We start from the raw sequence: 14,836 nt of genomic DNA on the forward strand, positions 1-14,836 counted from the left end.
CATACCGGCACCTGCCAGTAGCCTGATTTTAAGTCTAGTGTCGTGAAAATAGTGGCGTCCCCCAGTCCTGCCAGTGCGTCTGTGATATTGATCTGCGGGGGCGGGGCGGGAATGGTCAGTTTGTTTATCGCCTTGAAGTTTACGCAAAAGCGTAGACTTCCGTCTTTCTTGGTGGCCAGCACCACCCGCGAGTTATACGGGGAGGTGCTGGGTTCCACTACCCCGTCACGTAACATCTCGTCAATTTGAGTCTGTATGGCCTCCCGTTCCCGGATGCCAAATCCGTATACCTTCTCAAAGGGAGGGCGGTGCGGTACCATCGGTATCCGGTGCTCCGTCACGTTTGTCCGTCGTAGCCGGTCCGCGGCCGCAAATACCTGTGCCTGAGAGGTGAGGACATGGTTGATGACATCGACGTACTCCTCTGGAACACCGTGCTGAAGGTCTTCTAGGCGAATGACTGACTGAGGGGGACTGGGGGGAACCTGGTGCACGCCGTACACCGTCCAGCGCCCCTGGGTGCCGAAGTGCATCCGGCCAGCTCGTACTTCCACGGTGGCGTCGCCCTCGTGCAGCCATGGGACCCCCAGAATCAGCCCCTCGCGGAGCTCGGGGACCACCCAGGCCTCGACGTGGCTAACGTGACCAACGATGCTCATTGTTACCTGAGTGATGCCCCCTGCTGCAACGACGGCGTCCCTGGTGGCCAGCTGCACCAGCTCCCTCCGCAGTGTCACTGCCTCCGCTCCCACCAGGTGGGCCGCGATGTAGGTTCGGCTGGCGGCGGTGTCCACCAGGGCCAGCATCTCCCGCCCGTTAGCGCGGACAGGAATTCGCAGCAGCTCCGGCTCCTCGGGGCCGACCTGCCCCAGCTGTGCAGTCGTCTGTCCCCCACCGCCCCCGGCCACCTGGCCGTCCGGGCGTGGGGAACTCGCGGCGAGGTCCGCGGCTCGCCCCGGCGCCGACGTGTTGACGTTCCGGTGGTCCACCTCGTCGACGACAGGTCGACGAGGCGGCTGGTCCGGCCCTGGTATAACCGGCCTCAGGGCCGCGGTGGTGGCGCCGGCAGTCAGCTGACCCTGCACGGAGATGGCCGGCGGGATGCCTGCGCTGATGCTCTGGTTGTCCGCCCCGTCGACGGCGTGTCGACGAGGCGGCTGGTCCGGCCCTGGTATACCCGGCCTCAGGGCCGCGGTGGTGGCGCCGGCAGTCAGCTGTCCCTGCACGGAGATGGCCGGCGTGTCGACGAGGCGGCTGGTCCGGCCCTGGTATACCCGGCCTCAGGGCCGCGGTGGTGGCGCCGGCAGTCAGCTGTCCCTGCACGGAGATGGCCGGCGGGATGCCTGCGCTGATGCTCTGGTTGTCCGCCCCGTCGACGGCGTGTCGACGAGGCGGCTGGTCCGGCCCTGGTATACCCGGCCTCAGGGCCGCGGTGGTGGCGCCGGCAGTCAGCTGTCCCCGCAGTTGCCCCGGCGTGGGGACAGCTGATGAGGAGCAGTCCCGTTGTCCCCTGCTTCCCGGCGGCATACAGGACGTTAGTGCGGTAGGCGCCGGTGGTGGTCGACGTGTTCTGTCAGTTACTGGGACTGCCGGTGGCTGGCGGGCCGGGGAGCGGCACCCAGTTGTCCCTCCGCCCCCGGTCCTGCGTTTCCCGCCTGCGACGTGTTGCCTTCGCGCGCCTCCTCCCACGCGGCTCTGTGGGGCAGAGGCGATGCCAATGGTACGCGTCCGGGCAAAAACGGCATCGCGGCGGACGTTCGTCCCTCTCTCTCGTAGCTGTCCGCTCGTGACGTCCTCCTCCTGTCGCAGCTGGTTCCGGGCGTTCCCTGGTGCCACCGCGGTCTGTTGTCCTGCGCGGTCCCGCGCCGCCGGCGTAGCTCACCACGGCCAAGTCACTGTCCGTGACCTCTGTGACGGTGACCCCCCGCGGCCCCGAGCGAGCACGGGGAGCTCTCGCGCCCCTGAGTGCCGTCCTCCACTGCGACATGTCACGTTCGATCACGCGGGCGAGGGCCACGAACTCCTCCGTGTCACGACCAGCAGCCGTCCTCATGAAGGGGCGAAACTCTGGCAGCAATTGTTCGACAATGGTTGGCAACGCCGCACTCACGTCCCCACTTGTCCCCAATCGGCGGAACATGCGTAACTTCTCGTAAATGAACTGCTCTGCACTCTCGTCCTCCTCCTGGTTTCGGCAATAAAATGTCCGCAAACACATTGCCCGCGCCTGATCGTTATCAAACCTAGTTTTGACTTGGCGTACAAAATGTCCCCACTCGGTATCAAAACTCCCGGCCATTGACCACCAGTTCCTTGTCTCGCCGCGGAGCTGTCCCGCCACTCGCGGCGTCCACTCCGCCCGTCGCACTTCGTACAGTTTTAGGAGGTGTTCACACTCCCGCAAAAACTCCCGCGGGTCCTCGTTGTCTCTCCCCGCAAACTCTGGCAACTCAAACTGCGTGCTCATGTACCGCACTACCGGCCCATCTGCGTCCGCGTGCCTGTCCCCCTGTTCCCGTTTACTGTCCTCAACTGTGCTGTCCGTGCTGTTCGCGCCCTCGGCCGCGCCGCCGGACCCGCACACCTCGTTTTTTACGTCCATTTTCGCGGAGTCTCCCTCCTCACACAAGTCCGTTTCGAAACTGATTAGATAGTATCTTTCTTGTCCCGCCTGTTTCCACGCCATCCTGTCCTCCTGTGCTACTGATCCGCGGATCGTGAACACAATCTCCCCCAGTAATACAATACGATCCTCCCCGGCGCGTTATCTTCAGTCCGGGATACCGCTGCACCGCCGTCTTGTATTTCTGTCGCCCCCACGACACGTTATCTCTCGCCGAAACGACTCGTATTCGCGATGTTCCCGCGCCGCGTTATCTCCCGCCTGCGCGCCGGCGCGCCGTCTCGAATTCGAGCTGCTCCCACGCCGCGCGGTCGCACCTGCTTCCGTTCTGTCCTGCACCTGCGCGCTTGCGTGCGCTTGCGTGCGCTTACGGCCACACTAGTTGGGCGCCAAATGACGTCCCTCGGCTTCTGGTCCCCGTTTTCCCGTTGAAATAAATGTCCTGTTATGCCCGTACTGCCCTCGTCGGAGAGGTGTGGGTCCAGGCCAACGTGGCCGGGACCGGGAAAGGCGGGACCTGGAGGGAGAGTGAAGTGATTGCGAGGAATGTTGGTAGGTTGTCGCAAGCAGAACACGGCATTAACGAATTTCACGAGCCGTCTTTTATTAACGCTTATAAAGTCCTGCCGCAGCCTGGCGGAACCGTCGCGGAACAAGTGCCCTACCACGGCGACACGGACTCCCTGATGACGGGGCGGTTCTCAAATACGTTTCGGCGCGAATCGTAAAGTTTATTAATGCCAGGCTGACCCAGTGAGAAAGGGCCCGAAGACGGAGCGCTGTACATACGCGGTCCGTTACGTAATGTTTCGTGGACGGCGAAAAGTTCAGAGACTCGTAGCACCACGTTCGCGTTGTAGAAACTGCCCGCTAGACACGTCTCCCGATGACTCGTAAGTTAACAATGCTAAGCTGATTCGCGGTGGCAGCTCAGCTGCCGTGACCGACTGCGGACTGAGCGAACGTTCAATCCCGAGCGCAACGTGCGCGGCTCGCGGAGCAACGAACACGTCTGTCTCCGCTCGAGACCAGGACGCGACTGACTCTCCCCGCTCGCCCGCGGGCCGGCGCCCGCGGGTGGCGGGGAGGGAGGGGAAAATCGGCCGGCGTGGGAGAGAGCTCCGTCCCGCGGCGCGCCAGGCTGCAATTACATACTATGGCGAAACACTTCAGAAAAAGTTATTGAATTATTTACAAAGACATACACGAGACATTAATTACACAGCGAACTTGCACAATAAATAATAAATAAAATAAGTTAATTACACACATTCAAATCCCTTAATCGTTCACAAATATATACACACTGAAATAAAAGATAAAGTCACATAGAAAAAACACTCGTTGGCATGCTAGGGCGCACGCGGGTGCGTCCCTGGCCGTCGCACACACTGGGGTTCACTGGGGGGGGAAAACAGGCCCCCTCAGGCCCGCGTCGGTGGCCAGGTACGGCCTCTGTATCTGGGAGGGTACGACGACTGTCGTCAATATATATATAAAAGTGAAATTATAATTTCGCAATGTAAAATGCAAGAAAATAAAACAAAAGGAGGTAATGAATTTTCTTAAAACACTAAAGTTTTAATTCTGAAAATTGTTCTGTTTATAAAACTGATCATATACATACAAATAGAGTATTTTTTAGTCAAAAACACATAATTAGTTGCTTAAAAAGTATGTATGTTGTATTTGCAGAAAGCAAACCCAAATTTGACAATTAATCTTCTTGGCATCATTAATGTTACACTTTTTCTTTTAAGTTTTTTTGCGAATGAGTCCCACTTGCTTTAACTAATAATCAAACAAATTACATATTTGATTTGTAGTTTTGAATCGAATATAAAAATTATTTATTAATATTGAATATTTATCACCAGGATTCCTTTACTATCGCCAATAACTTGGCTGTTGACAACATGTTAAGCAAAAAATAAACCAGGAAAGTGCTGGATTCTGACACCCATGGTACACTTGTACACAAAATAAAAATTTAATTAAAAATTTATTCAAGCAACTAAATTTTAGTTCACAGTTAAGCCTTTGGTGACAATCAGAGAGCGGCTAAAGCACAATTTGTGCAAGAATTACAAGCATATTTTTTCTCTCATTAAAATGTGATTGTAATGTACGGCGAGTGCATTTTTGTAGATGTGTTTTAAACTATAAATATAAATATGTTTCAAACATTTTTTGTTCAATATAGTGTTCATTTTTCTGTAACTATATTGTCCTAGATTGATTCTGCCCATATTCTCAGTTAACCAGGACTTCCGTAATCCATAACTTGCTCCAATCCCAATTGCAGCACTGCCAAGTAATACAGATTTTCAGTAATTATTACTGTTTTAAATGGCCAGTTACAAAACTACGGAGTATTTCTAAAACAGATAAACTTTAGGACGTTGACGTCGACCAAGGCTACGCACTCCCTAAGCACGATGTGCCTCACGCCACTGTTGACCCCCTTTCCTCCCACTGACACCCTCTGTTTCAAATCTCCCGCCAACAAGTGTGTGTGTGTGTGCGTGTGTTCGGTCGCCCTGCGCGAACCATTTCGGCACCCACCTTTTGACTGCATCTCTTCAAATAATGTGGTAATTCTTAAATATCTGTAATATGTAATCCATAAATTCAAATTAACTTGTAATTTTTAAAAGGATTAAATAGTTATGTTTAACTGTGTTTAATATCAATTTACTAACGGTAAGTTCAGCACTTCCTGAGGCCATGACACCCAGGGCCCGGGGCAGTCTCTTCCGTTGCTATGCGAGGTAGGACGCATCTCAGCACCTCGTCGACTTCAACTTTTGCTCGTAACCGATCCATTAACATCCACAGTCGTAACTTTTTTTTTTAAACCTTTTTTAATCAACCTTCGAGGCCTACCCTGGCGGCAGACTGTGTAAATTAATTAATTAAAGCTGCCCGGAGCGTTTTGGATTAATCGGCGGACGTGTAATTTCGGGGCCGGGCCACGCGGTGTCCTTGTCAGCAAGAAACCTGGACTATGTGCTGTTTTCTGTGTGCGTCATCTTTTTTCATGTCGGCGCCAATAAAACTCAATATTCCCACGACTCGTTGCACTTAATTCCCGACCACGAGTTTCCCAGCACAGAGACGTGTGTGGGGCGCCTCAAGACCCCACAAGCAGTAACATAGCGTGCCCGCCAATGAGAGCGGGCCGGTGAGTGCTAGCATGGGGAAGTCGAGCCTAGCTCCACATGGGTCACGTCACGGCCCTAGGACAGAGTCGGTAGCCGGGTCCACATGCCCATCCATGGCGCCCAAGGTATACACGTACGCCAATTCCAAAACTCCCCTCACGACAATGTCTCAAAATCAGTGTTCTGTACAATAAATATTGCTTATTTATCGCTTGTGAAAAGGAGGTGAATCTTTTGTAAAGTATGTACTTAAAGTAAATATGAATCCTAAAACTTAGTTTATCTTTTTAATTACCTATCAAGTGTTTTCCAAACCTGTGTAATTTTTAAATTACTTCATGGATAGATTATCTTGTTACTATATGGAAGTGGTGTCAATTATTTTGTTGTCTAGTATCATGTATCGGGCATAAACTTTATAGCGTTTGTTTAACGTTTGAGTTGTATGCATAAATGTGATGATGGGTGTACCCGGCAGTTGGCAGCACTGCAATTTATACCAGCTTATGACTGCTTCACCCGTCCCTGCCACGTTAGGTTGTTTATTGCATTTTCTCGTCATTATTTTTGCTTAGTTATGATATTGTAAACAGTTCACCATACACAGTAGAACCCTGTTATAATGTTCCTGCATATAATGTTTTCCTGCTTATAATGTCATATTTTTAAAGTCCCAATATTTCCCCCATAAGGACAATGTATTTATTTCCTGCATATAACATTCATAAATACCTAGTGTAATTTCCTGCTTATAATGTTTGCTTTCTAACATTCAATAAATGGGGAAAAAATGTTTTAAAACCAAATTATTCGAACACTTACGATAAAAAGTTTCCTTTATGTATGTTTATGTTTACAATCACTGCCATACAATACATGAAGTTTGTTAAAATACAATTTTATGCACTATACTGAAGGTACACAATGTCCATAGTTACGTGTCAGTTGGCACCCTTAGTCAACTCTTCTCTTCTTTGCCATTCCAGTGGGTATTCAGATGCACGTACATAGTCCTACGATATTTAAGTTGCCAACCATTGAGCGAGGGCATAACTAAAAGTTTTTTATATTGCTTACAAATAATTTTTTTTTCATTCATACATAGGAATCCCAAAATTAAACATTTTCAGGTGGCGAAGGAGTAGACGTTCTCACTCTTAATGTTATCATCATGAATCGTGAGACAATTTTACAAAAAATGTGGCAGTGTATCTTTAAAGACAAACAAAACATGACGAAGTTGAAAAATTGTTGGCTTGTTTCAGAAAATTCATGTATCAAGTATACTATCTTCGGTTTTAACACTAAAGTTGTTTACATAGCTTGGTGAGTCCATTGGTACAAAGCTCGAACATTGTTAAGTGCTAAATTGAGATTTCCTGCTTAACACGTTTTCCTGCTTATGTTTTTTTCTTGTGCTCCCTTGAAAAACATTATAACAGGGTTCTATTGCAATTACTTCGTTATATGTTTTTGTGTTTAATTTTCTATATTAACTATTTGCCACATCAGGCAAATATTATAATTTAAATTTTTGCAGACTTATTGTATATTGGCAATTCACAAGAAGTTCTTTGTGTTTTCAAAACTTCTAAACAAATATAACTTTTAAAGTCCCATTTCCAAAATATTTCTTCGAAAAGATCTGAAACTAACAAAAGAAAAGAAAGTGTTAACTACTTTATGCAATGCTTACATAGAAAACAATTCAAAAACATGTCAGGTATTTTAAAAATATAATTTCTCAGGAAATTGTAAGGTTAAAATAATTTAAATCAAGAAAAACATTGTTAAAATTTATTATTAATATTTTCTCATTTTTATTTTACTATACCACACAATTTTCCTTTACATCAAAAGCCTTCACAACTATAAATTTCACAGAATCCATTGGGAATAAAATAATTTTAAAAGAAATCTTAATTATGTACAATTAACACAAATGGATAACTTATCAAAGACTAGTTGAAGACACATATGAAATTTAGTATTATGCTAATGGTACATTTACATAAACACCAGGAATATAATACTGTTCTCTAAAATTTCTGCAATTGCTTGAACCCATCTCGATTTTTAAGGACTCTTCTAGACTAAAAAAAGTATTAAGTGTGGACTCGACTCATTCGACTTTACTTAAAGATATTGATAATGAACTCGGCTCAGCTTGATTCGACCCAAAAATTTGCAAATTCGTCGCATCTCTAAAAAAAACTCGGCATGGTGGGCGAGGTCAGATCGTAATGAGATTCTACTGTGTGTTTCTTGTAGAAGAATGACGGTGTGGCCGTGGACATGAAAGCATCGTTCTACTGCGGTGACGCCGCAGGGAGAGAAGCCAACTGGGCCCCCAAGAAGAAGAAGGACTTCTCCAGTTCCGACCGCCTGTTTGCACTGAACGTCGGGCTCAGGTTCTTCACGCCTGAAGAGCACTTCCTGGGCCACAGGCCGGCCCCGTTCAAGCTGCCCAGCTTCGACCCCGCGGACCTCTTCACCAAGCCACCACCGCTGTGCGAACCATCGGACGCTGCCGTCGTCTCGGATAAGCAGGAGGTAGGTGACACTGATGTTTTGTTACCTCTTGCTAGAGGTTTATTTCTGGTTTTTATCTTAGTGAAACATACTGGATTTATGACTGCTTTGTCATAGAGTGCTGTTAGCAGTAAGAACGTTAATTAAATGCTTAGGAATATTTTGGAAGTTGATTAGTGTTTTCATGGGAAAGGTTATTCTTCTATTTTTGTAAATTTTTTCTTGCTCTCTGTCATGGGCGTCGCAACCGTCCCCCGAATAATAAAAGTCTTCAATTTCGTCCCCTCCAATGATATATTGAGTTTTTTAGTTATATTAAAAAATATGATTTCTGTGATATATATAACCCATATGTTGTGCATGGTGTATTTAGTCCAATTGTGGTAATGTGAGCACTGTGTTTTTACAAATTTGTTCTCTGAGAATATTTTTTATAAAAAATTAATTATATATTGCAACCAACTATAATTAGAATATTTAGGAAAGAAAAATGCCTAAAAACCACCTTTTTGCACCTTCAAACCCCAAATTTCCCCGCTTTTTTTCCAGGGGATGGATATTCCTTAACAACATAATCAATTGCAGTCCCCCCAAAAAAATATATCCTTGCGACGCCCATGCTCTCTGTTAGACTAATTGCAGATCTGTAAATGGTTCGAGTAATTCAATAGAGTGTAAATTCCTGTACAAATTATGCTATAAGGTTTGAGGTCAACAACAAACACTTGCCACTTGCTGGGACAATAAATCAAATAAGATACTTCTATCACTGTCAGGACTTTTTTCACACCTTAATTTTTTGTTCTGTTAGAATTACATTGATGTCATTTCCTTGTATCTCAGCATAGACTCATAAAGAAACAGATTTTTAAAAAAAACATATGCATTAATATTGTTCTACCTAAAGACACATGAATACAAATTCAAAATATAAACTTGCAATGTTTTTGAATATGTATATACGTATATGGTAATGTAGAAAGAAGAAAATTTCCTACAGCCACTAGCTTACAAAGCCATCATCTGATTAAACTTTTATCATCAATGAGCACAACAGTAATATTCCATTTTCTAACTGTGCTCATTACATTTTATAGTTGTTTATTTATCAATATGGTATTTTACACATTATATTAATTAGAGTGCCTTAATCTAGCTAGTACACTCTCACCCCACCTGGCAGAAAAGTTTGTCCTGTTTTTTTTTTTTTTTTTTTGGAAGTTGCTTAATACTATCTAATCAACACTGAGGATAAATAGCTCCCAAAAATGTGGCTGCCAAAATATTTCAGGCTGTTTACATGTACAGTTTTAGTCTTTTTTTTTTTTTTAATTCAGTGTAATATTTAGTACATAGAATTGTGTGCTTAATATTACTGGTACATCTCAAGATACAATTTTGTTATAACTACATAATAACTAAGTGGAGGTGGATTAAATGAAAAAAAATTAAAATTTTTGGGTGTATAGTGTATAGTGAATAGTAGTCAAGATGGTGACATGTTAGGTGGTTCTGCGTGCCTCAGTGTGATAAGTTGAGGCAGTTAGTGTGGGCGCGACACGTGTGTTTGCGGCAGGCGGTGGTGTTGGTGGGCTGCCAGGGCTCGGGCAAGAGCTTCTTGGCGCGGTCGCGCCTCGTGCCAGCCGGCTACTGCCACGTGAACCGCGACACGCTGGGCTCGTGGCAGCGCTGCATCTCCGCTGCCGACTCCGCCCTCGCCTCCGGGAGGAGCGTCGCCATCGACAACACCAACCCCGACCGGGAGTCCCGCGCCAGGTTCCTGGAGGTCGCTCGCAGGCACGGGGTGCCCTGCAGGTGCTTCCTGATGGGCGCCGGCCCGGAGCTCGCCAGACACAACAACAGGGTATGGCTAACTCAGCTTCAAGGGCCTACGATCACAGTGTGTCTACAGGCAACCAAAGTCGTGGAAAAGAAAGTAAACTGGAGGACTTGTCACAAAACTCATGGAAAGGCCCTAAATAAATAGCATCGGAGCTCTGGAAGTTAGGAAAATTTAATTTCCAGCAGCCTTGTTCTGACTTGCGCTGTCGAGTCACTCTTTAAAAACAAATAGTTGGCGATAGTCCACTTAAATCAAATCATGTGGAAATTGTCTGTGAAAAAGTTTTAGCTTTTTAATTTTAAAAATTTATACATTCCTGCGAATTGAAGAAAATTGTGTCATTACACTTGCTCATGTTTAATTTTGGTCATGTATATATATTTATTTAAAAACCACCATTTTATAAAAAAAAATATTGTTGGAAAATTTTATCACAGTCCTGAAAAAGCAGTGAAATTGGTTCACCAGTTACTTATAGACACCCTGAATTAAAAACAATTACATAATTTGCCTGGAGTGACTTCCATGGAAGAACCAAAATCTGGATGTACGTCCCAGGATTCAAAACAGAGTCCGTCGGAATTCACTCTGTGAACAGGGTAAACATTGATGCTTGTGTACTGTGTGCATTGCTGTCTTTAGCCATTGTGATATTGGTGGCTGTGGATCCAAGTGCTGAGGGGCTAAAAGTGCCCTCTCCCCCCCTCCGGGTCCTCCTTCGGGGATAACAACCGCCCACATTGTATTATATTAAGTTTTTGAGAAATAAACAGGGAGCTTGTGGATGCACCACTGGTGCTGCCTTGATAAGATTATGGACACATGAGTTATTGACTGCCCCATTGTAGAACACCAGGCCGGGAAGGAGGCAGGAGGAGGCAGAACCATGGCAGGTGCTGCACTTGGATTAGCTTGGAGGACGCGTGTCCCAGGCTGCACGGCCGACACTGACCTACAGTCCATTTAGGCTGACGCGTGCCCGCCCTTCCTATATTAAATATCACGTTACTTTACGTGATAATTAAACCCAAAACAAGTTTTTATAAGTTCAGAAGCAATTCAGGGAAAATTGTATTTCGGCAGTAGGCCTACTCACGTAATATGCGGCAACGAATCTGTGCGACGTCGTAGGTTATAAACAAAGCGATGAACAATAGAATAATTCATTAAAGCAACGAACCATCTTCGCCCTTTATTTTTCACGTCGCTATAACCACACATATTAATGCACTTCAGAATATAATAGTAAATATGGACGAGTTATGTAAACAATGTATATTTTTCTCTTGCCACAGCTAAACATGTACATTGTGACGCCATCTTGTGAACGGCGATCTACCAACTGTATTTATATTTTATAATAGTATAAATTTAACTAATTAAGTTGTGAAAGCAAGTTTAAATACTTTTTAATACATAGGATTGAATATTAATGTAGGTACATATAATTATTTATGCCACATTTATCTTTTCTTTTTAATTATTAATATCTAGTTTATACTTCCACCACCAGGGCAGGGAAATTTCAGCGAGATTCATGCGCGCGCATCTCATCCCTTCCAAAGAGGAGTCAGTTCGCCCCTCCCTTCTTTTTCTTCGTTCCCGCGCATTTCTCCCTATATAAAGGCGAGGTCATCCACCTGAGAGTGAGTTGATCGGCCCGACGGCCAGTGTGGCTGTATTCCGCCCACTGGTCATAGGACGATCATAGGGGGAGCAGCAGAACTACTGGCTATCCGTTTTCTGCTGCTCGCACCCCTCCTTCGCGGTTAGGCCAGCCGAGGACCTATCTCGGCCTAGGGAATTTGTCTCCCTTCCCCCTCCCCTTTCTGGACGATAGGGTGTACCGTGTTTCCACTCAGTGTGTGTTTGGACATTCAGGACAATAAAAGTTTCGCGAAAATACCGACAGTATTCTTCAATGTATAGCCTAGCTCCATCCCTCACCCCACTAGCTATTCAGCTACGCCAGCAGGCCGCCCAGCAGAGGAAGCTTCAGGTCGCCTCAGTGAAGCCTCCGTCGGGGTTATTCCCACCCCTGGTGCGGATTCCCGGGCCGCCACCAACCCTGGAGGAGCTCATTGGACACCAGGAGAACCGCCCAGACCTGCGCCACGGTTTCCCTCTGCCGAGGGGATTCTGCGAGCTGTTGGAGACCGCCCTTCCCAGTATCCGGCCAACCACCATCAAGAGGCAAGAAGGGGAAGAGCTCAACCAGGGTCAGCTCCATCAACTCCTACGCCCCTATCACTCCATTCCGCCTCCACTCTCACCCATACCCAGCCCTCCGAGGACCCATGCTCCTAAACCGACCACCAGCCCCCTCGATACTCCTTCGAGAGACCAGGAGTCCAGCCAGAGGCGCATAAGAAGCATCCTGCGACTCTATCGGCGCTTCCCGGCTCCCCTGTCACCCCTCGCCGGCTCTCCACAACATCCCGGTATGAAGCAGTCCAGGTCATCCGGGGATCTTCCAACAGCCATCCTCAACACCATCCCAGCCCGGAGACGGACTCATCCGAAACCCATGCGCGGCCCCACCAAGACTACCCAAGCATAAGATTCGCCTTCACCAACCAACTGTGCATCCTGCCGCAAGACCAGCAGCTTGGACCTTCTCCACCCGATACCTGGCTCTCACCCAAGAGAGACATCGGTGAGGAGACGACAGCACATCATTCTGGCGCCCAACGTGGGGCCAGACCAGCAGTTCGACCTCCTCCACCCCTGCTGGCTCTCTGTCAAGAGGGCTCGGTAAGAGAGGAGAGGAGAGGATCAACAACAGCACTGCAAGTTGGCGCACCAACGCGGGGCCCGTTGATTGTTCTACAATACCCGTGAAGACCCATTGCAAGCTCTACCAGATGGACTAGCCAGCAACCACTGGAATGGACCCTTGCCACCACTTACAGCTCATAGAAGACTTAACCAACAGCAGGCACACCATGGCCCACACCGGGAACAGCAGCAAGCAGTCAAGTGCTCCTGACCTTCCTACCACCATGGATCCTCGAGAAGCAGACCCAGACAGTGGAGGGGAACAGCCTCCCCTCATGGCGCCCAACAACTCACCTACCTGTACATACCCAACGACGGCAGACGCAGCTCATCGACTCTGCGCTGTAGAAGACTGCCCTGGCACCGGAATCCACCAGATCAGCTGTGCTCACTGTGGACTCCTGTTCCATCACTCTTGTCTGGGATGGCCAGACGAGCCCCGAGATTACGCCGTACTAGAATATCGATGCCTCGCATGCCAGCAGAGACAATACTGCTGCAGCATGGAACCAATTAGTTCCAGACCTGATGGGACCTTACCCCAGAAGCACGACAGGTAAGTGCTTCCTACTCGTCGTCACAGACCTTTTCTCACGATGGGTCGAAGCCTTTCCCCTCGCTAAAGTTGATTTATTTTCTACTCCAAGATAAAGTGTTCCCTGGATGGGGATACCCCAAAAGCATACTTACAGACAATGGGGTGCAATTCACTAACAAATTATGGGCCGACACTTGCGCCAAAAGGGAACTAGAAACCTGGGCCACTCCAGTTTACCATCCCCAGGCAAACCCTACTGAGCGCCGTAATCAGGAACTGAAGAAAGGGCTCAGGTTGCGTACCACGGGCAATCATCGCCACTGGGATCGCTACCTGGGAGAAATCCTCTTCACACTGCGGCGTAGACACAATGAAGCAATCGGAACCAGCCCCAGCGAATTGAACTTGGGACGACAGATCCAGAGACCCGGAGATTGGAAATGGAGTTCCAACCCCACATACCGCCCTTCAGCCGAAGAGATCCGTCTACGAGCTGCCACCAGAGTAGATGCCGCCCGAAAGGCTCAACTAGGGTACCTAGCCCGCAAGTATCCTACACCGAAGAATCCGCCCAACCACCAGATTGCTGAAGGACAAATGGTACTAGCCAAGACCCATCCACTCAGCAATAAACCTAACCACTTCTGCACCGGATTCGCACCAAAGTGGGAAGGACCCTACCAAGTCCTCCAGCGACAAGGGAATGTCTACTGGATAGAGGACCCACATGGGAAAATACGGAAAATATCTCGTGACCAGCTCAAGCCAGCACCATCAACTACTATACCGAGAGAAGCTCCCAGTCCTCCTCCCACACAAGTAAGAAGAAGAGGCATCCTCACCCCAGCAATGGAAAATCAGGAAGATGAAGGTTGTCCGAGCTCAGTAGCTGACAATAGAAACCGGCAAGTCACCACGGGAAAAGCAAGTAATCAACCCATCATCTTGCCCTCTGTAACCAAGGGAACTTATCCTCCCATGGCTTTCCAGCCAGAAGGTGCAATGCCAACCACGAACCCATGGAAAGCACAGGAGACCCCGAACAGAATCCCGCTCCTAACCACTCCAAGGGAGTTTCAACCAACCCAGTTCCAGGATAACCAGGGCTGGACCAACCACTCCAAGGGCAAGGATCCAGAACATCTTCCAGGGAAAAGACAAACAACCGCTCCAGAGCAACCGTGTACCTCAAGGCAGCCCCTGAACTCCGAGCAATTCAACACAGGTCAGCACCCAAAACCAACGGAGCTCATACAGCAGAGGCCAGTCAAACCCCAACTAGGCCTCTACCAGCCTCCACAACGTCGCCAGATGCCATGGCGGAGCTGCAAAGGAGACCCCAAGGACTTACCAGGACG

At 48.0% G+C, this 14,836-nt stretch overlaps 1 protein-coding gene across 6 annotated transcripts in view; it reads left to right on the forward strand.

Annotated features, from left to right (window-relative positions):
* The window catches only part of LOC134546314 (uncharacterized protein F21D5.5), a 72,499-nt gene that overhangs the window by 13,927 nt on the left and 43,736 nt on the right, over positions 1–14,836 (forward strand). For 3 of the 6 annotated variants that reach the window (XM_063389051.1, XM_063389050.1, XM_063389049.1), the window contains exons 4-5: positions 8,059–8,340; positions 9,920–10,183. In XM_063389051.1, coding sequence (XP_063245121.1) covers positions 8,059–8,340; positions 9,920–10,183 — 546 coding nt within the window. Of the gene's footprint in view, positions 1–8,058; positions 8,341–9,895; positions 10,184–14,836 lie in introns of all 6 variants that reach the window. The other 3 variants (XM_063389048.1, XM_063389047.1, XM_063389046.1) reach the window with 1 other exon arrangement.

This window comes from Bacillus rossius, chromosome 1 (assembly GCF_032445375.1).
Source record: "Bacillus rossius redtenbacheri isolate Brsri chromosome 1, Brsri_v3, whole genome shotgun sequence".
NCBI lineage: Eukaryota > Metazoa > Arthropoda > Insecta > Phasmatodea > Bacillidae > Bacillus > Bacillus rossius.